At 35.3% G+C, this 17755-nt stretch overlaps 1 protein-coding gene across 1 annotated transcript; it reads right to left on the bottom strand.

Moving 5' to 3' along the window:
• Positions 1-680: 680 nt before the first annotated feature.
• LOC144451061 (dnaJ homolog subfamily C member 7-like) lies at positions 681-14852 on the bottom strand. The gene is made up of 13 exons (XM_078141820.1): positions 14723-14852; positions 13194-13282; positions 12680-12804; positions 11390-11503; positions 10643-10717; positions 10115-10233; positions 9127-9280; positions 8593-8757; positions 7924-8015; positions 7313-7386; positions 6436-6582; positions 5322-5474; positions 681-4381 (listed from the first exon to the last, which is right to left on the bottom strand). The coding sequence occupies exons 1-13, from the start codon at positions 14806-14808 to the stop codon at positions 4260-4262; spliced, it is 1515 nt and encodes a 504-aa protein (XP_077997946.1). The 5' UTR covers positions 14809-14852; the 3' UTR covers positions 681-4259.
• Between the last annotated feature and the right edge of the window lie 2903 nt (positions 14853-17755).

The following is a 17755-nucleotide window of genomic DNA, read 5'->3' as shown; positions in this document are numbered from 1 at the left end:
GAGGTAAAATGCTACATCACCAACACTTATACAACTCATGGACTTCATAATCAATGTTCTATATTTGATAAAGTTTGAAGCTTGTATCCTCAAGGTATTGCCCAAATTACCAAAGGTCATTAAATACATTGATCTTTTGTCAAATGCCAGTGTCATGCCTTTTCGTACACATCTTTTGCAATATTTGAAAATGGGCTGTTTTTTTCCGATCCATCTATACGATTGAACATTGATGAATGTCATAATTGTCATTGTACATACTTGAAACATATCACTTTTGACCCTATATTTCTCTAACAGACTTTTGTACAATGAGTGAAGCTGTCTTGACACTATATGTTTGCTTTTAATCATATATTTCTTGTATGACTCTAAGTGGGTCTATGATGTACATGTATTGAACACTATTTCATCTACACTTCCCCAGAAACATCCCCACCAATTTTTTTAACCCCAATCCACAGTGGTGTTTTGAGTGAACAATTTCCCTTTTAGACATAAATACCAAGGTAAACATTTCCCCAATTTTACTTTGAAGCACAAGTACACACACACACACACACACACACACACACACACACACACACACACACACACAGATGGACACACCACCACTCAACATCAGTTCATTTGTGTTAAGACCTACAAATATACACATAACTCAAAGAAAGATATCTCATTTTGCAGAATTCTCTGGCAAAGTGCCGACTCTTTATTTTAATATTGTACCAGCTTACAATCTTATCACAACAGACTTATTAAATATCATTATGGAAATGATGGTAGCAGCACAACACACACTGAAATGTAAGGGTTAGGGATTTCTGTTCACTTCAATAAATACTGATACACCTTTTCCAATTCATAGAATGGGGCAATTCTTCCTGATGTAACACAGTGAAGGGCTTACAAAATTGCTCAATACAAGTGTTCAACATTGCTAAGGATCTGTTGTACCCATATAACTGTGTACAATATCCAGCACTGCAGATCTGATGTGCTCATATAAGTATATCCCATGTTAAAGTGGCCATATGGATAAGGGTTTGGTATTTATTTTGGATTTCAAATTTATTTTTAAAAAAAGAAAGAAAAAAAAATTATCATGGCTTCCTCCTTAAAAATTCAATAAGAAACAACACTGCCTAAGTCTTGTTTGTAACTCAATACATTGCAAAAAGCCAAAATATGTTTTAAAAATTTGTTATTGTACATACAATAACAAAGATTTTACAAGTTTATTAATCTTTTGCCAATTATTGAGTTACAAAGACTTAATATGTTGTTTCACATCAATTTTTCAAGTATGAAGCCACGATAGATTTGTTTTATAAATTTAAAATCCAAAATAAATGCCAAACCCTCATCCATATGACCACTAGAGATCTCATATTCACTCTATGATATGGTTTCAACCTATGCTAACCATGCTAACACGTCTTCATTCTATGCACACAGCTATTAACCCTACACTAGGTTATCCAACAGATGGTTTTATCTTGGAAATATTCAAAGAAAATAAAAACTCTTCAGGACAAATTTTTTCCAAAATTGAGGGTGATAATATTTACATGAAGTAGTAAAATTAAAGTCATCACAATTATTATATTTGACAATGAAAAGGTGAAATTGTATTTTCATATATAAAGACAATAAGAATTAGATAAATGCAATTAATGTCAGCTGTCAGCAGGTATTTGCTAAAGTTGTGGGACTTCAGTAGTCGAGTGGGGAAATCTGGTAAAAATTCACAAGAAGGTTGCTCGGTCCTGTTCACCCATAAGTTTGGCAGACAATCACAGTAAATCCAACTTGTTTACTCAGATAACAATACACTGTAGCGTGATATACAACATATATCTTTTGCAGAAAGTTCCGGAGCCATGGGACATACCTTAATTAAATGAACCACACTGTTTAATAGCATAAAACCCGGTAATCTCAAGTGACATGTTAAGTCATGCTACCACAACAGCAGACTTCGAATGTAGGTGAAATGAAATTGCCTCGGTGTTTCACTCATTGGACATGATGTATCTAATGAAAAGATAGCCACAATTCGACTCTTAGACTAACAATAACAGTGACACAACACACATAACAGGATCCTTTGCCCAATCACGTTGAATAGTGACAAAGCTTTGCTATTCTTTTAGTGAAGTAGAAACAGGCCTCTGCTGAAAACATTACACATGGACTTGATGATTTTAATGGTTTCAATCATTTACTTTCCAACTGATGATAGTCAGCATAGTAATCGTCTACTTCTAAATCCCTACTGTATGTGGCACCTCCATACTTGTTTATTTTGCATTTGAAGTTGCCTGTATATGCGAGTAAAAAACAAAGGCATCTTCATTTCTCCTGTAAACTTACACTAACCGTAGACTCTCTATGCACTAGGGTCTATGCACTAACACAAACTAAAACTGTTATTGCGACATGTTCGGTTTATGACACATAGTACTAGAATACCCTGATAGTGAATTTGCTCTCAAGTGGCAACACATTGAATCTCATCTTTAACTTCCAGTGTTATACACTATCTTGATTACCTGGGTGATTAAATCCACATTATCAGCATCTATGTAATTTACCACAAACAACAAGTTATAATTTGTATCCATCCTAGTTTATTGACAGTATGTTCACCATTGTCATATCATATGAAGTCAATTATAAAACCATACATCCCTGAATAAGCCGTTTTTTTGTCTCACAACAGACTGCACGAGATCCTCCATGAGCCATTTCATCCATAGCAACCACTGGAGGGTGGTCAAGCTGAAAGTATCAAATGCTTAGCAACACTATTGTTCTCAACATCATCGCACATGGCCACTGAGAAAGTTTGACCACGGTAATATTTGACAACCGTTGTTGCTAGGTATATTTGCATATCTTGCGAGATCTGCAATGAGACTTAAAACCCCTTATTTACAATACTGTGTACTATATATATAACTGACACATACAATGTAAGATCATATCTCTACATGCCCTGATGACTCTATTCTGAGTGAGATCATACAGATACAACATCCAAACATTAATTTCAGTTTTTCTTTCCAAGAACTATTAGTCACACAATTTCATTGCCAGCATACACAACAAACCAAGGTTTCCATTTATTTAATGTGTACTAAACTAATTACAGAAAAGGCAAGGTGGTAGATGGCAGAAATACAGTTCTCACTGGGTATGTGTATCTACTTGTACTCAATGATCTACATAAATTGAATTTTGATGTCACTGAAACAATTTCACTAAAGGAAATGTGTTCCAACATGTCACATGATGTGCCTAACATTATTACTTAACAACTGCCTGGTAGTAAAGGACTACATTACCTATCGATTCCATGTCCACTACCTGGTAGTATAGGACTATACCACCTATCGATTCCATGTCTACCACCTGGTAGTATAGAACTATACCATCTATCTATTTCATGTCTACTACCTGGTAGTATAGAACTTTACCATCTATCTATTCCATGTCTACTACCTGGTAGTATAGGACTACATTTCCTATCTATTCCATGTTCACCACCTGGTAGTATAGAACTATACCATCTATCTACACTGTATTTAATGTCTAATGCCTAGCAGTATAGGGCTATATCACCAATCTATTTCATATCTTCATGTACTGCCTGGCAGTATATATGTTGGATCATACCACCTATCTGTTTACACTAGTGATAGCATTGAGTTTTGGAAGTGACTGATCTCATTATGTATGAGGTGTACCTTTGTTAATCATAGTTAAGGCAATAGATAGTAGTTATAGCCCTCATGACTAGTTAAACCAGAGTAGCTAGGGAAATAACTGGTGACTCGTTGTCCTTAGAAAAAACAATTGCTAAAGCCTGCATTATGTATGGCCAGACAATACTAGCAGAACATTAAGCATGTACATGTACAGTTCATTGTAGATATTTACACATATCACAACACAATTGCTGCTTTTCTGTATCCTATAAAAATAGTTCATACATTACTAAATATAAAAGAGGTTTTTATGGGTAGACCAAAAGTGCTGACAAATGTATGTAGTGCTTATTATATGTCCATTGTTTATGGTTGCTATGTGACAATTAGCAACAATGACTTTGTTGGAGAATGCTTGCAAATTAAAATGAATGTACAGAACTTTTTCTGCACATAGAATCCTGAAGTCTATTACCTGTAGAAATGAATGTGATATATAAAGCTGATTCAAAGTACATGTGTTTGTTGTTTACAACTGTGTGATAGTTAACCAAAATGGAATTCAAATCCACCTGGGTACCCTCCCTGGCCACCACCTCCTCCAAAACCAAAATGGCTGCCGGGTCCTCCACTGAAAAATGCCCTGAATATACTATCAGCATCAAAATCTTTGAAAGAAAAGAAAAGAAAGACTAATGGTTAATTTTAGTCTGGCATTTGTATATACATAAACAACTGCTATTGTGACTGTTTTCACAGCATACAATTACGGCAAGTCAACTTTTAGTAAAAATTAAAACTGTTGCTGCAATAGGTTGGTATAAGCTATCCAGGAATGTTGACATAATAGGGAACTTGCAATCCAGAATGAGCATGCTCAGACGGAAAGGACTATGGGATTATCTGTGGTTATCATAATACCCAATCTGGAGCTACTGATAAAATAAACCTCCCACAAGTGTCAGGGTAACTATGAATTGATTATGTGTGGTTACAAACAATGTATCAACATTGTTTACAATACTAATTGATTAGTATTTATTATCACATTTCCCGTGATGCACCATTCAACATGGCGGATTTGCAAGTTCCCTATTACACACACAATAGGTTGGTATTTCTGATAGAAAGTTTTTCTCAAGCAGTGCCACATTCAACCTCATTCAGTGTTAACACTATCTTCATGATTACAAGGTGATAATATTCTCATGACAATGTGCCACTACTACCCCATTTGTGTAATCTACGATGCAATAACAACAGCTTCAGTTTGTGTCTATCATTATCTGCCGATAGCTTACTTTTAGATTCTTTTTCTGCAGTTTGTTGCTTTTATACTTCAACAACACAAAGAAGACTTTTTCATAAATTTGTAATCCTTTGGCATTCAAAAACAGTTTGTATAAAAACAAGACGACATACATTTTTGTGGGGAAGAAAAATAGGGTGAAAACAAGACCTTTGTGATAATGCTGTGAATGGCAGTTTGAATTTTCTGCATTTGTGTAAATTACCCACAATGCCCTTCCTATACCTGCTATGTGTTTACAACTAAAACTAACTGTGAATATGATGCTTGTTTCTTGCAAAAGAATTAACAAAACTTACCACCAAAACCATGGCCTTCATCATCAAGATCTTGTCCATTATCATATCTCATACGTTTTTTAGAGTCAGAGAGAACATTAAATGCTTCACCAACTTCTTTGAATTTGGTTTCTTCATCCTTGCGTTCTTCTGGAGTTGCATTTGCATGACGATCTGGAGAGTAAAGTCATATTAGAAGTTTGTGTTGGCTGATTGTAGATAAGGGTCTTGGTTTCTAGTCATATTAGAAGTTTGTGTTGGCTGATTGTAGATGAGGATCTTGGTTTCTAGTCATATTCTCAAGCATGCTTTAGGAGACTTTGCAAAGTTAACATTAGCCTACCTGTAGACTTCAAGGACCAACACAACTACACTATGTTCACTATGTTCACTAACCTAACTGCCACTTTTCTTTTCTGAATTGTTGCTCATCCTTCAAATTTACAAACACTCTTTTGATCTGCTAATCTAGAATAGCATCCTTACACAGAGCGTGATTGGTCATGTACATAATTACACATATTGAAATTGCATTATCACATCACATGATGAATCCATATGATAATTAGCTGTCATCATGAGAGGTTTTTGGGAAACAGATTCTATTCTATTCTATTCTATGCTAATTTTTTGCATATATTATTGTGGCAGTGCATGGCTTTGATACTTGGAGGACAAGTGAAAACTCAAAAATTTAAAATGGCGGTTTGGATAGCTGAAATAGTGTAGAACTGTTAGTCCTTAAAGTACTACAGGTAGGCTAGGTTAACACAACAGTCGACATTCAAGTATGACCAGTTTGTTCTCCACTATAGCACATTCTATTTTGAACAATCAACCGCAATATTGATCAGAAACACGTACATGTACATGTTTCTAACAAGTTATTTACAAGCTACGAAACTTGATGAAAATAAAATAATTCATGTTTGATTAACTTTACACTCAATCTCAGCATCATATTGATTGTACATGTATTACCACTACTGTTTGCTTGTACAACGGCTATGGTCATAAAAGTTTATCACAACTTACAACACCATCCTACCTACTCTAATATGGTATCACCGTGTACGTTTCTATGAATGGATCAAACCAGTTTGACCAAGAGGGGATGTTTTCCTTCATTACTTACCAGGGTGATGCATAAGAGCTCTTTTCTTGTAAGCTTTTTTTATTTCTTCATCTGTAGCAGTTTTGCCTACACCTAATATCTTGTAATAATCTTTCCTTTTACTCTTCTTTAATTCTAACTTGGCATCTTGAAGGAGTCTTTTATTTTCTACAAGAAAAAATTCAATAATAGAAAGTAATGAGATTTCACATGAAGAAATTATTAAAATTTCATTCTCCAAACCCTTGAAACTTGAGGAAAGCTGTCTTGTATTTCAACTAGATTAGATTTGAACTTAATTAATAAATAAATGCCATTAAAATAAACACTAAATGCGTACACAAGAGGTCTGTTACCCATTATAATAACGTAATAATAATACCATTTACTTCCTAAAAAAATGCAAAAATTAAGGCGCTATACAACACAATCATAAAACATGCGTAATAATCACTTACATCAGAACCAAAAACGTGTGGAGGAAAAAATGAATGGAACAGCTATTATATGATACATTGTAGTGATTGCCCCTAATAAAATGCCATTTCATATTATAGCTATGCAAATTAAGTATGTAGAATGCAACACAGTAACAAAATATAATAATTTACTAACTTGGTCTACCTCATGGGTAGTTATATAAATATGGATCAGGTTTACAATGTAGACACAGATTGCCATGTAAATGATGTAGAATATAAACTAGTGAAGGTTAGGATTATAGGCGCCTCAAGGAGTACTTACGAAAACATGGTTGTGCCATTATAGGTATGTACATGGGCTGGGATTGTATGTAGTACTTTGAACACTATCAAATGTACAAGGCATAAATAAATTTGCAATATAATACATATATAATATGCAAATTAGTTTAAGTACATCTGCATATTTGGCATACCTCTAGTTTTATCCAATTGGAAAACTTTGTCATAATCCCTGACGGCTTCTTCATACATTTCTGAGTCCATGTAACTTGGAAGACAAAATATCAGTATCAATAAATTAATCTTCTATACATGTAAGTTCTATGTAGATGTGCTTCATTCCCAGCTTAAGTTGTACTGGACTGTAAGATGTTTTGTACTGTTCAGCCAAGTCTGGTTCCGCTATTATCAGTACATTGTACCTTACAAAGGAATTTGCGCATGTACTCGGTAGTTAAGTGGTATGATTCTGCTGTGATTGTAGCATAGACACTTTAGTATTATGAATCTGCTATATTTGTTGTCATAGAAACTCCAGTACTGTGATTCTGCTCTGATTGTAGCAGACACTTTAGTACTATAATTCTGCTCTATTTGTAGCATAGAAACTTTAGTGTTATGATTCTGCTCTATTTGTAGCATAGACACTTTAGTACTATGATCCCACTCTATTTGTAGCATAGACACTTTAGTACTATGATTCTGCTCTATTTGTAGCATATAAACTGATGTACAATGATATTGATAGTATTATAGGCATGAAGTTTACAAGTATGTACTGTCTTGTAACCATGGTAACACTTACCATTTTGCTCTTCGAAGATAAGCTTTAAGATATTTTTCATCTAGTTCTACTGCTTTTGTACAATTTGCAATGGCTTCTTCTAATCGGTTAAGCTACAACAAGACAATACAGAAAAGTGTTATTACAGCAGTTTTTCCCAAAGACACTTACCCTCAAAAGGTTTCATCATATTTATTATTCACATTTCACTTTTTTTAAATGTCAGTAGAGGGTAGAGCGCCATACAACGTTTCTGTAAGAGCATTTAATCCCAAAAGTTGGAGAATCAAAATAGAACAAGAACATTGATGTATTCTCAATGTGTCTATGGCAATGTATGCGGAACAGACATTCCATAGGAACATACCTATCCTAATGTAATGATATGATGGCAGTGTGGTAGGGTCAGTGGATAGCAACCTGGCTAGCACTGTTGATAGCTAATCTGTTTAGTGTTGAGAGGGGATCCTGGGGTTGAGTTCCAGCCCAGTCACATTTTCTCTCTCTTGACTATTTGAGATTTACGTGAAATGGTATATACATAGCAATATGATGCCTTGCAAGGTTTCAATTTGCTGTGCTTCTCCACAAAAACAACTTGACAGGAGTGTGGTAGGGTCAGAGGACATCAGCCTAGATACCACAGTTGTCTCAAACTTTTCTCCCTCTTAATACAGCATCACACCTTACCTTTGCACATGCTGTTGCTCTGTTGTTATAAAGCTTTGCATTGATGTATATATTATTAGGGTCGACTTGTAAAGCTTCTGAATAAATTTCGAAGGCTTTTTCATAATCTCGTTGATTAAATGCTGCATTTCCTTCTTCTTTCTTCAATTTTAACATCTTACATTTCTGCAAAGAAATATTTAAGATGTCTTTAGTATATTTGCTTTGAGTAAAAATATGCAAGACTTTTTAATGTTTTACATAACTGCAAAGAAAAAGTATGATTCATTAGTGTAAATACTGAGTAAAAATATGGTTTGATATAAATTTGCAAATCTTGTGTGATCATTTTGCATAAAACACTTTCAAATTTAGATGACAGATACCTCAAGTAACATCAACATCATCAACCTCAATCATGAACCTCAATCATGAACCTCAATCAACCTCAGTCATCAACCTCAATCATGAACCTCAATCATCAACCCAGTGAGCAGGATTATCTCTCTGCCTGTGTCAGTCTGTGTCGCTCCTTCCCTCCCTCTTGAGACTTACCTTAAAGGAGACCCTTGATGGCGTGTGATCTGGTGACAACCTAAGTACTTGTTGAAAATGTTGAAGTGCTTTCTCTATGTTGTCTTCATAATATAAACAAAGTCCTCTGATGTAAATGGCATCGGCATTCATGTTGTCAAATTGTAGAAGATCACTACATGAGATCAATTTCAAACAAAATATGCTGTCATTATGCCCCATGAAAAAACAACACATGTTGAATGTGTTCAAACCAAATATATGAGATTCACACCCTGGTCATTCCATGTCATTGATTCTGTGATGCTTACAATATGCATTAACACTTTCAAAATCATCAATATTTTTTTCTGAGTAATCACAAATTATGCTTAAATTATAATATTTCCCAGTAGTTCTTCATTCACAAAATACTTGTGACCTAAGGGTTTTGTCACTACACCTCTGGTAGTTACAAGGCCCCTTAGGTCACTCATATTTACCTTGGTTGAATGTTTGAATTACATAATGTACCATGTTCATAAAAAACACTTTTCTTGTATTTCTGCTAAATACATCTTACTGTCCCATTTTTCTAAGATTTATGATCCGATAATTTGTTTACTGTACCACTGTTTGTTTGTATGTGCTTCACTTATTCTCCTCACCAAATTCATCTTTCTCTGTATCACTCTAATTTCTTAATCTATAAATCAGAATTTCAATCAACACTACTATTTACCTTTTCATAATATCTAAGCACACACCAAATTTCATAAAATGTCAGTTTTCCTGATTCATCTCCAAATCTTTCCAATAATGTCAATTGTTAACAATCGTTTCTATGGCATACAATTTGCATGGATCCTTTTCTATTCTATTCCATTGCCCTAACTATAAACATCCTAAACCACCCACCTTCATTCTATCTTGCTTTCCTTTCCCAAACAATTCAAACCCTTTATTCCTTCCTCTGCACCACTAATTCACACCACCTTTAACTTTTCACAATTCTGCAAATTTCACTTACTTTGCTATTTCTTGTGCCTCTCCATACCGTTTTAATAATACTAAAGCTTCTGCCTTTTTTGTTTTAAACTTTGAACAAGCTGGTGAATGATCTAATGCTCTGTCCATACAGAAAACAACCTGAAAAGAAATATACCTTCCTTCATCAATACATACATTTACTGTAACACTGGATTATACATCAATGTTCTCTCATGACCTTTTTTAACAAGAGGGCTTAGAGATCAGTGTGCTCTTTAAGCCAATTTGATGTGACACTACCCCTCACAATTTCTAGTGATACACCAAAAGTTGGAGTTCTCCTATCTCTTACTATGTGGTTTTTCTCATTTTGACTCACAACAACAAAATTTGGCTATCATTAGAGGGCACTAACCCTCACTTGAATGCAACTGTGCTTTCGTTTACAGATGGTCCATATACTAATTCTACATTCTTGCCAAATCATAAACACAATGCATCACATGCATTATGGTGTGTTTAAGGTGAATCCAGCAGCATGCTAATCAAAACTAGGGCAATTACTCACTTTTCTATAATCGCCTTTAGCGAAGTCTACGTTTGCTATTTCTTGATAACGGATTACAGCTTTAGCAGCCTGTATCTGAAATTCAGAAAACAAGAGTTGTTGAAATATCAATATATTCCTTATAATATTAGGCTTGTACTACCTTTCATCGAATCTAAAGATCTCTTTTTAACAGGGAATAGAGATAATTCGATACCATGTTGGTATCCAGAGTATAGAATATTATAATAAGTGACACCATCACAGAAAAGCAGTAAATACAAATCCGTTGTCAGATAATTATTCCAATACGCAGTGAAATAAAACAAAGATACAAAAAGCAATGATGTTGTAACATAACTTACTACACTTTTAGTCTATTTTAGTATTTACCAACACATTTTTTACTCAGTTTGCAGTTTAAAATGCATGATAGAATTAATCAGCTCATCTTCTCAAGTAACTTATCAACTAGACATCTCCAAAAAAATCCCTATCAATTATCAAACTCATTTGCCAGCATTTGAGATTTTGATTAAGAACAAAAACTAGTACATTATTAAATCTCAAATTACTGCATATCAATAATGTGGTCATCAACAAATATTTATGTTCACAGCCCCTGAAATATCACAACTTTCAGACCAATCTGCTCAGTAGTTTTAGAGTTTTTAATAAATTGGTTAAAAATAACATTTCAGACATAATTTGCAAATCAATGAACGAGTCATCATGTCACCAACAAACTACATTTCCACAATAGCCTACCTCAGTTGGCGCAGCCTTATTTCCTGGATCCATCACTAAAACGTGTTGTAAGGACCTGATGGCCGGCTCAGCATCTCCAAGGGCAAGGTTACATTTTGCTTCACGTAGATGACCCTGTATGATGGACAAAACATACAGATTGAATAAAGTGTCATAAATATCATAAAACACCTGTGTATACAAATGTACATGTATACTATACAACCCATAATACCAAAGTAAAGAGTTCTCTGTATGTACCACAATCATTTATAGCATCCATATCAAGTGTAAAAATATACTGTTTCATTTGCTAATTGACCACATTAGAAAGGCCACACGCTAGGCTTGTAAGTAAACCAATTGAAACAGTATACTTTTACACTTGATATGAATGCTATAAATGCATGGAGCACAGAGAGAAAGTGCTTCACTTCAGTGTTACTCATTGTAATATGAATGCTATAAATGAGTGTAGCACATAGAGAAAGTGCTTTACTTCAGTGTAACTCATTGTAATATGAATGCTACAAACAAATGTAGCACATAGAGAAAGTGCTTCACTTCAGTGATACTCATTGTACTATGAATGCTATAAATGAGTGTAGCACATAGAGAAAGTGCTTTACTTCAGTGTTACTCGTTGTAATATGAATGCTATAAACGAGTGTAGCACACTGAGAAAGTGTTTTACTTCAGTGTAACTCTGTATCAGTATCAAGATAATGAGATCCTTATGTGGGTCAAACATTTAAATCTGATATATTGACAACAAATTACAGATAAATTACCAATGGAGGTCATTCATTCTCACATGCTGCTCCCAAACTGTGGAACTCTTTGCCAATATTGCCAATGACATTCGTTAAGCTTCCAGTCAGGATTTTTTTTCAAGCAAAACTGAAGAGTGTGACTTACTAACTTGTTCACCAAAGTTTACTCTGTGCTATACATGTACCATTCAGCACTACTGAATAGAAGATTGCTCTGGAGATTGGCATTGTATAAATTTGATTGATTGATTTATAGAATGGTGATAAGAGAAAGTAGGAACAGGGGAAGAAATAGTAGTATACTACATAGTCCTCCCTGACAATGCTGACAAGACGTCAGTAAAACTTTGGGATTCACTTTCAAGCTCTGTGAGTAGAAAAATTCATTACTAAGTATGAACCCAGAATCCAGGAACATTCATTCTCACTGGGGAAGAAATAGTTATGTGTTAGTGGTATGCCAAACTGCACTAAGACTAAGAGGGTACAATGGCTATGTGTCGTTATATCAGTTGAGAAGACTGGGCTGAATAATTACCTTTACAAAGGACTCATCAAGAAGAACTGCTTGTCTGGCATCTTCCAATCCTTCTTTGAACATCTTCAGCATAATATAGGCTGCAGCACGGTTGCCATAGTAACTGGCACAATTCGGACATGCGTCTGAAGAAAAAACAAAATTAATTACAACAGTTACACAAATACCGATATTTTTTTATTTGTACATTGATGGCATAGACCCAAATGTTTCTTTGTAAATTTAACACATATACTACTCGTATTAACAGTATCAGATATTTCAGTATTTTTTTTACTAATGTTGAGAGAACCATGGTAACAGAAACTGGAAGGACTCTGGGAATGCTCAAATACATTTCAGTATGTTTTACCAAGTGAATTTTAGTAGATTTTGCCTCTTCACAATCTAAGTACATTTTTTAGAGTCATATATACGTCTTTAATAAGCGTCTTGGGTCACATATTTGACTGTGGATAATACGACTATTATCTATTACTTCAGAAAACCCACTTTTATTACAATATAAACTTACCAATGGCTTTTGTGTAGTGTTTAATAGCCTCTCTATATTCTTTGTCTGCATAATATACATTACCCTCTTTCTTTTCTGCTTCTGCTAACCTGAAAATAATAACAATATTTACAATTGAAATTGTGTATTTACAATGTGCATGGGTTGAAAGCACAAACCTGTCTGAATAAAAAAACACAGAGTAACAATTTACATTTACAAATATGTAGGATGGAACTTTTAGAGACAATAATAAGCATTTGCTTTGAATGGTCTTGTGTACCCCTTAATATACAAATGTGTGTCCATGGTAGAAACCATCAAACTTCACTTTATCCTTGAGGAAGTAGCAAAGATAGGGCACACAGACACAGACACACACACAGACACACACAGACACACACATATGCACAGTTACTTTTCACCATGAAAAAGCTGAGTGCACAGCTGAGATTGAGATTTACATGATTATATTATATGGAAGTATTTGAACAAATATTACACCACATCTATTTACATACATTTGTAGTTCACATGGGTAAGAGAACCATCAATTCAGCCATCCCATCCCTGAATCTAATTCAGTTATAACAGTTAACATTAAATGCATGTATATGGCAATTGAAGTTTTGGTTTACTACTCTAACGACAACTGTTATGGAAACATTTTGGTGAGGTATTGAATAGACACTGGTTTTAATTATTCTCTCAGTAGGGTCACATTTCTGATAGCTAGTTCTTCTCTAGTGGCAATTCACTATCTTCATTACAGGGTGATTATAACTACAGATGTATCCCTATCACTAGTATCAGTATCACCCTCTTGTGTAATACTGTTAGAGCACATTGTACACTAGTCTTACTGCTAGACCCCTCAGGCTTGTAGGCTTGCATCAGAAGGCTTGTAGGCTTGCATCTGCTAAAACCATGACTGTTTTACAAAGTTTTGATAACTTAGCCAAGTTCCAACTGTATCATGCATTTATAAATATAGTGTAGAGCATGTAAGAATGACATTCTCCACGTGTAAAGGGAATTACTCTGGCACAAATAATGGGCAATGGTCTGAGAGGACTCATCCTTCGTGAAAAACGGTGTAGGTTCATACCAAAGCGCAAGTAAATGTGTCGATTTAATGCCACCTCGTGTAACTGCAATACATTTCGTAAACGGTGCACAACTCAATGTACATCACAACTGACATGGTCACATCATAACTCACACTTCTGATCATTGTAGAGCCATCGCTAAACAGAAGGTACTATGCTCTTCCAGACACAAGTCTAATTCATCACACAGCCTTACTTCGTTATGAACTCAATTCTATACATTTGTACGTTAAGATAAGGTCCCCATTATGCCTTGATTTGATTTGCCGGCATGTTGACTCGTGTATGCATGAGGCTATGTAACTTGTAAGTTCATTTCGACGGAATGACGGATAGGGTAAATCGTGTCGAAAATGTATGTTTTCAGTCCAGCCGGGTTTACATTGATACGTTACACAAACTGGGTGAATCGGTATTTCGATTATGAATACTTCAACTCACTGTTCGGTGGTCTCATAACGATTGTTAGGTATTATCTTCTCGCTTTCGCTTGTGTCCATGGGTTCGTCTTGCTTTACATCGGCCATATTGAATCACTGTATCTTAACCCACGTGTGACTTCACGTGAATCTCGCGTAGAAGGTTCTGGATGTTCAGTCACGTGGTATCACTATTGTACTTCCGGAAATGCGAACGCAACCTCGCGACCTCGCCGCCCTCTAGCTCTACTAGCTCTTTGTGTTCAGTCGTATTGCACATCATTTGTCGAGTACGATTTGATAGCCAACCGACACAGCAACGTCATTGTTGTAACATACACTGACCAACGGTGGTTGGGTAGGGGTGCCCCCCCCCACATACACACTCACCGGCGTGTTGAAGCGCCCTCATCGGTGTGATATGTATTGAGGTAACGCAAACTTTCCTGATCATTTGTGCGCGCAACATTTACGTGTATTACTATTGGTGTGCGATGATCATGCAGATCCTTTCCTTTGCATTAATCTGGCCTTTGTATAATTCAACAATATATTGTTCCATGTAGACCTCGCCTCAGATTTGTGTGAGATGCATAAAATTCTACCCTGGAAGCATATTTCCATGGGAACTTATAGTATTTTATACCAAGTCTTTGAGGCCAAGATCAACAACAACAACAACAACAACAACAAAAGGCAAGCCGAACAGACCAAAAGTATTATTCTTTTTCTGGTAGTAGTCTGTATTTTTCGGTGTTACAGACTATTTGTAATAATTTATTTGGTGTTTTTGGAAGGAATCCAAACTTTTAAGCTTATTTCATGTTAAAATCTAAATCAATTTTTAACTTTATTTAAGATTATTTTTGATTTACAACATGAATTCGAAAAAAAAAATATTTTAACCGACTGACCGACCCACGGCCATTACTTAAGATGTTACCATGAGAAACATAGAAGAAGTACGGATGGCCCCAATCTAATCAGGGCATTTCTAGACGTCTGAAGAATTAAAGTGTCACGGTGTCATGATAGCTAGGTTAAAATGCCTCTGGCTCTTTTTGAATAACCCAATATACTGTTTCTATGTTTAGTTGTCACAGTCTGAATTTCCGATGCTTAATTAGACCCAGGACATTATTCTTGTTACACAACAATCTGATTTATAAAATTTATACCTGATGTGGTGAAAGCGGTTATCGATTTCTTTATGTATCGCCCATTCCATCGCTTAGGGTCGTTTGTTTTCGATTTTTCTGTTCGGGGTAATCACCCCCGGTGGTTGCCGCCTGACCTCGAAACATCCCCATACGTCTGGCCGCTGAATTCTAGACTATATTATTAATATACATAGTGTTTGGTAGCAGTCAGCAATACAGAGTATGTTTGACGGTGACGGGTTCTTTTAACTGCCTATGGTAGCAGGCAGTGTTAAAGATGTCCACTGATTTATGCCAATGTATACAATGTATTGTGGAATGGGTCAGAGAGCAAGATGTTACCTGACAACACAGGCGGCTATATAACTTTTTCTATAGTAGTCTGATCTCACAAGTCTATTATTAGCCTTAGCTAGAATGTATGGTTCAATTCTTCGAAATAGTAACATTTCTACGAAGGAGACGTTTGTAAATAGCTTTCATTATGATGACTGCTGCCTTTGTTTGTGCAAATTGAGAGAGAGAGAGAGAGAGAGAGAGAGAGAGAGAGAGAGAGAGAGAGAGAGAGAGAGAGAGAGAGGGGGGGAGGGAGGGAGGGAGGGGGAGGAGAGAGAGAGAGAGAGAGAGAGAGAGAGAGAGAGAGAGAGAGAGAGAGAGAGAGAGAGATTTATATGGGATCTTACGAACTTGTTGGTTAGTTGGGAACTAGTCCCATCCATTTATAATCCCTGGTGGACCAATTTTGGGCGTCAAGACTACACCGGTACAATTGTATTGGTACAAGGCATGCACATATATCGTCACTCACTCGTACGTACGATCGATCGTACGCTCACAGAGACACGCCACACACCTCAAGTTGTGTTGTTGAAATCAGAATCAGGAATAACTTTATTCGCAATACCATTCTCATATATAGGACTGTCTTAATGACGTCATTAAATCTAGATACAGGTTCTATACGAAATGTAACATTTTCTCCAGAATATTCCAGATAACATTTAAAATCATATGTAAAATTAGCCATGCGTTCTTGCATGACCAAAACACTTGACAATTCTTGATAATAGAGACAATTACAATTAACTGAAGATTAGTATATAAAATATACAATCTGTAAGATACCGCTTTGTTCTCTCCTGCAAATTAAGATTTTGTTTGTTAAATACGCAAAAAAAAAACCCACAAATATTTGCTACTTTAAGTTAGAATGGACCAAATTCTCGCATTATGATATTTTTGGATGGTCATAGTATCATACAATGCAGACGTAGCTAGCCATGACAAGTCTCTATACAAAAGGTACATGTTTTGAAAACGTCACACAGTTTGATGTAGAAAAGAATTTCAGTTTAGATTTAAACAGTATCTTATTCAGTTATCTCTTGTTGGGTGGTGACCAACGAGGTGATGATCATGGCATCAGTATGCTACAATGTTTAATATAGTATTGTGGCAAGATTTGCAAACTATACATCCCAGTTATGGATAAACACTGCCTTTTATCTTACATAAAATATAAAAAAGACATGAATGAAAACTCTAAACAAAATAAACGAAAACTTCAAGAAATACAGGTAATTGGAATACATAACTATCTTTACTCTTAGAAGTTAACTGTTCATCTTACACATTATTCAGAAATGCATCCCTTAACCATAGCTTAGTAGCATGTGAAACATTAACTTTAACATATTCGTTTTAACATTGCATATAGCTCAATTAGGTGTAACATACTTTTTTCATAATGTTTTTTTCTTATTTTTGACATATATATGCTGTTATACTTTCTGCTTAAAACGTGATTTAAAGAGTGATTTAGAAACCTATCAATATTCCTTAGTAATGTGTAACATGGTGTGGATTGTTTAATTAATTATGTTTACACAATGACA

This window comes from Glandiceps talaboti, chromosome 20, assembly GCF_964340395.1.
Source record: "Glandiceps talaboti chromosome 20, keGlaTala1.1, whole genome shotgun sequence".
Taxonomy (NCBI): domain Eukaryota; kingdom Metazoa; phylum Hemichordata; class Enteropneusta; family Spengelidae; genus Glandiceps; species Glandiceps talaboti.
The sequence above is the reverse complement of the archived record's forward strand: the minus strand, read 5'-3'. Positions and strand labels throughout refer to the sequence as shown.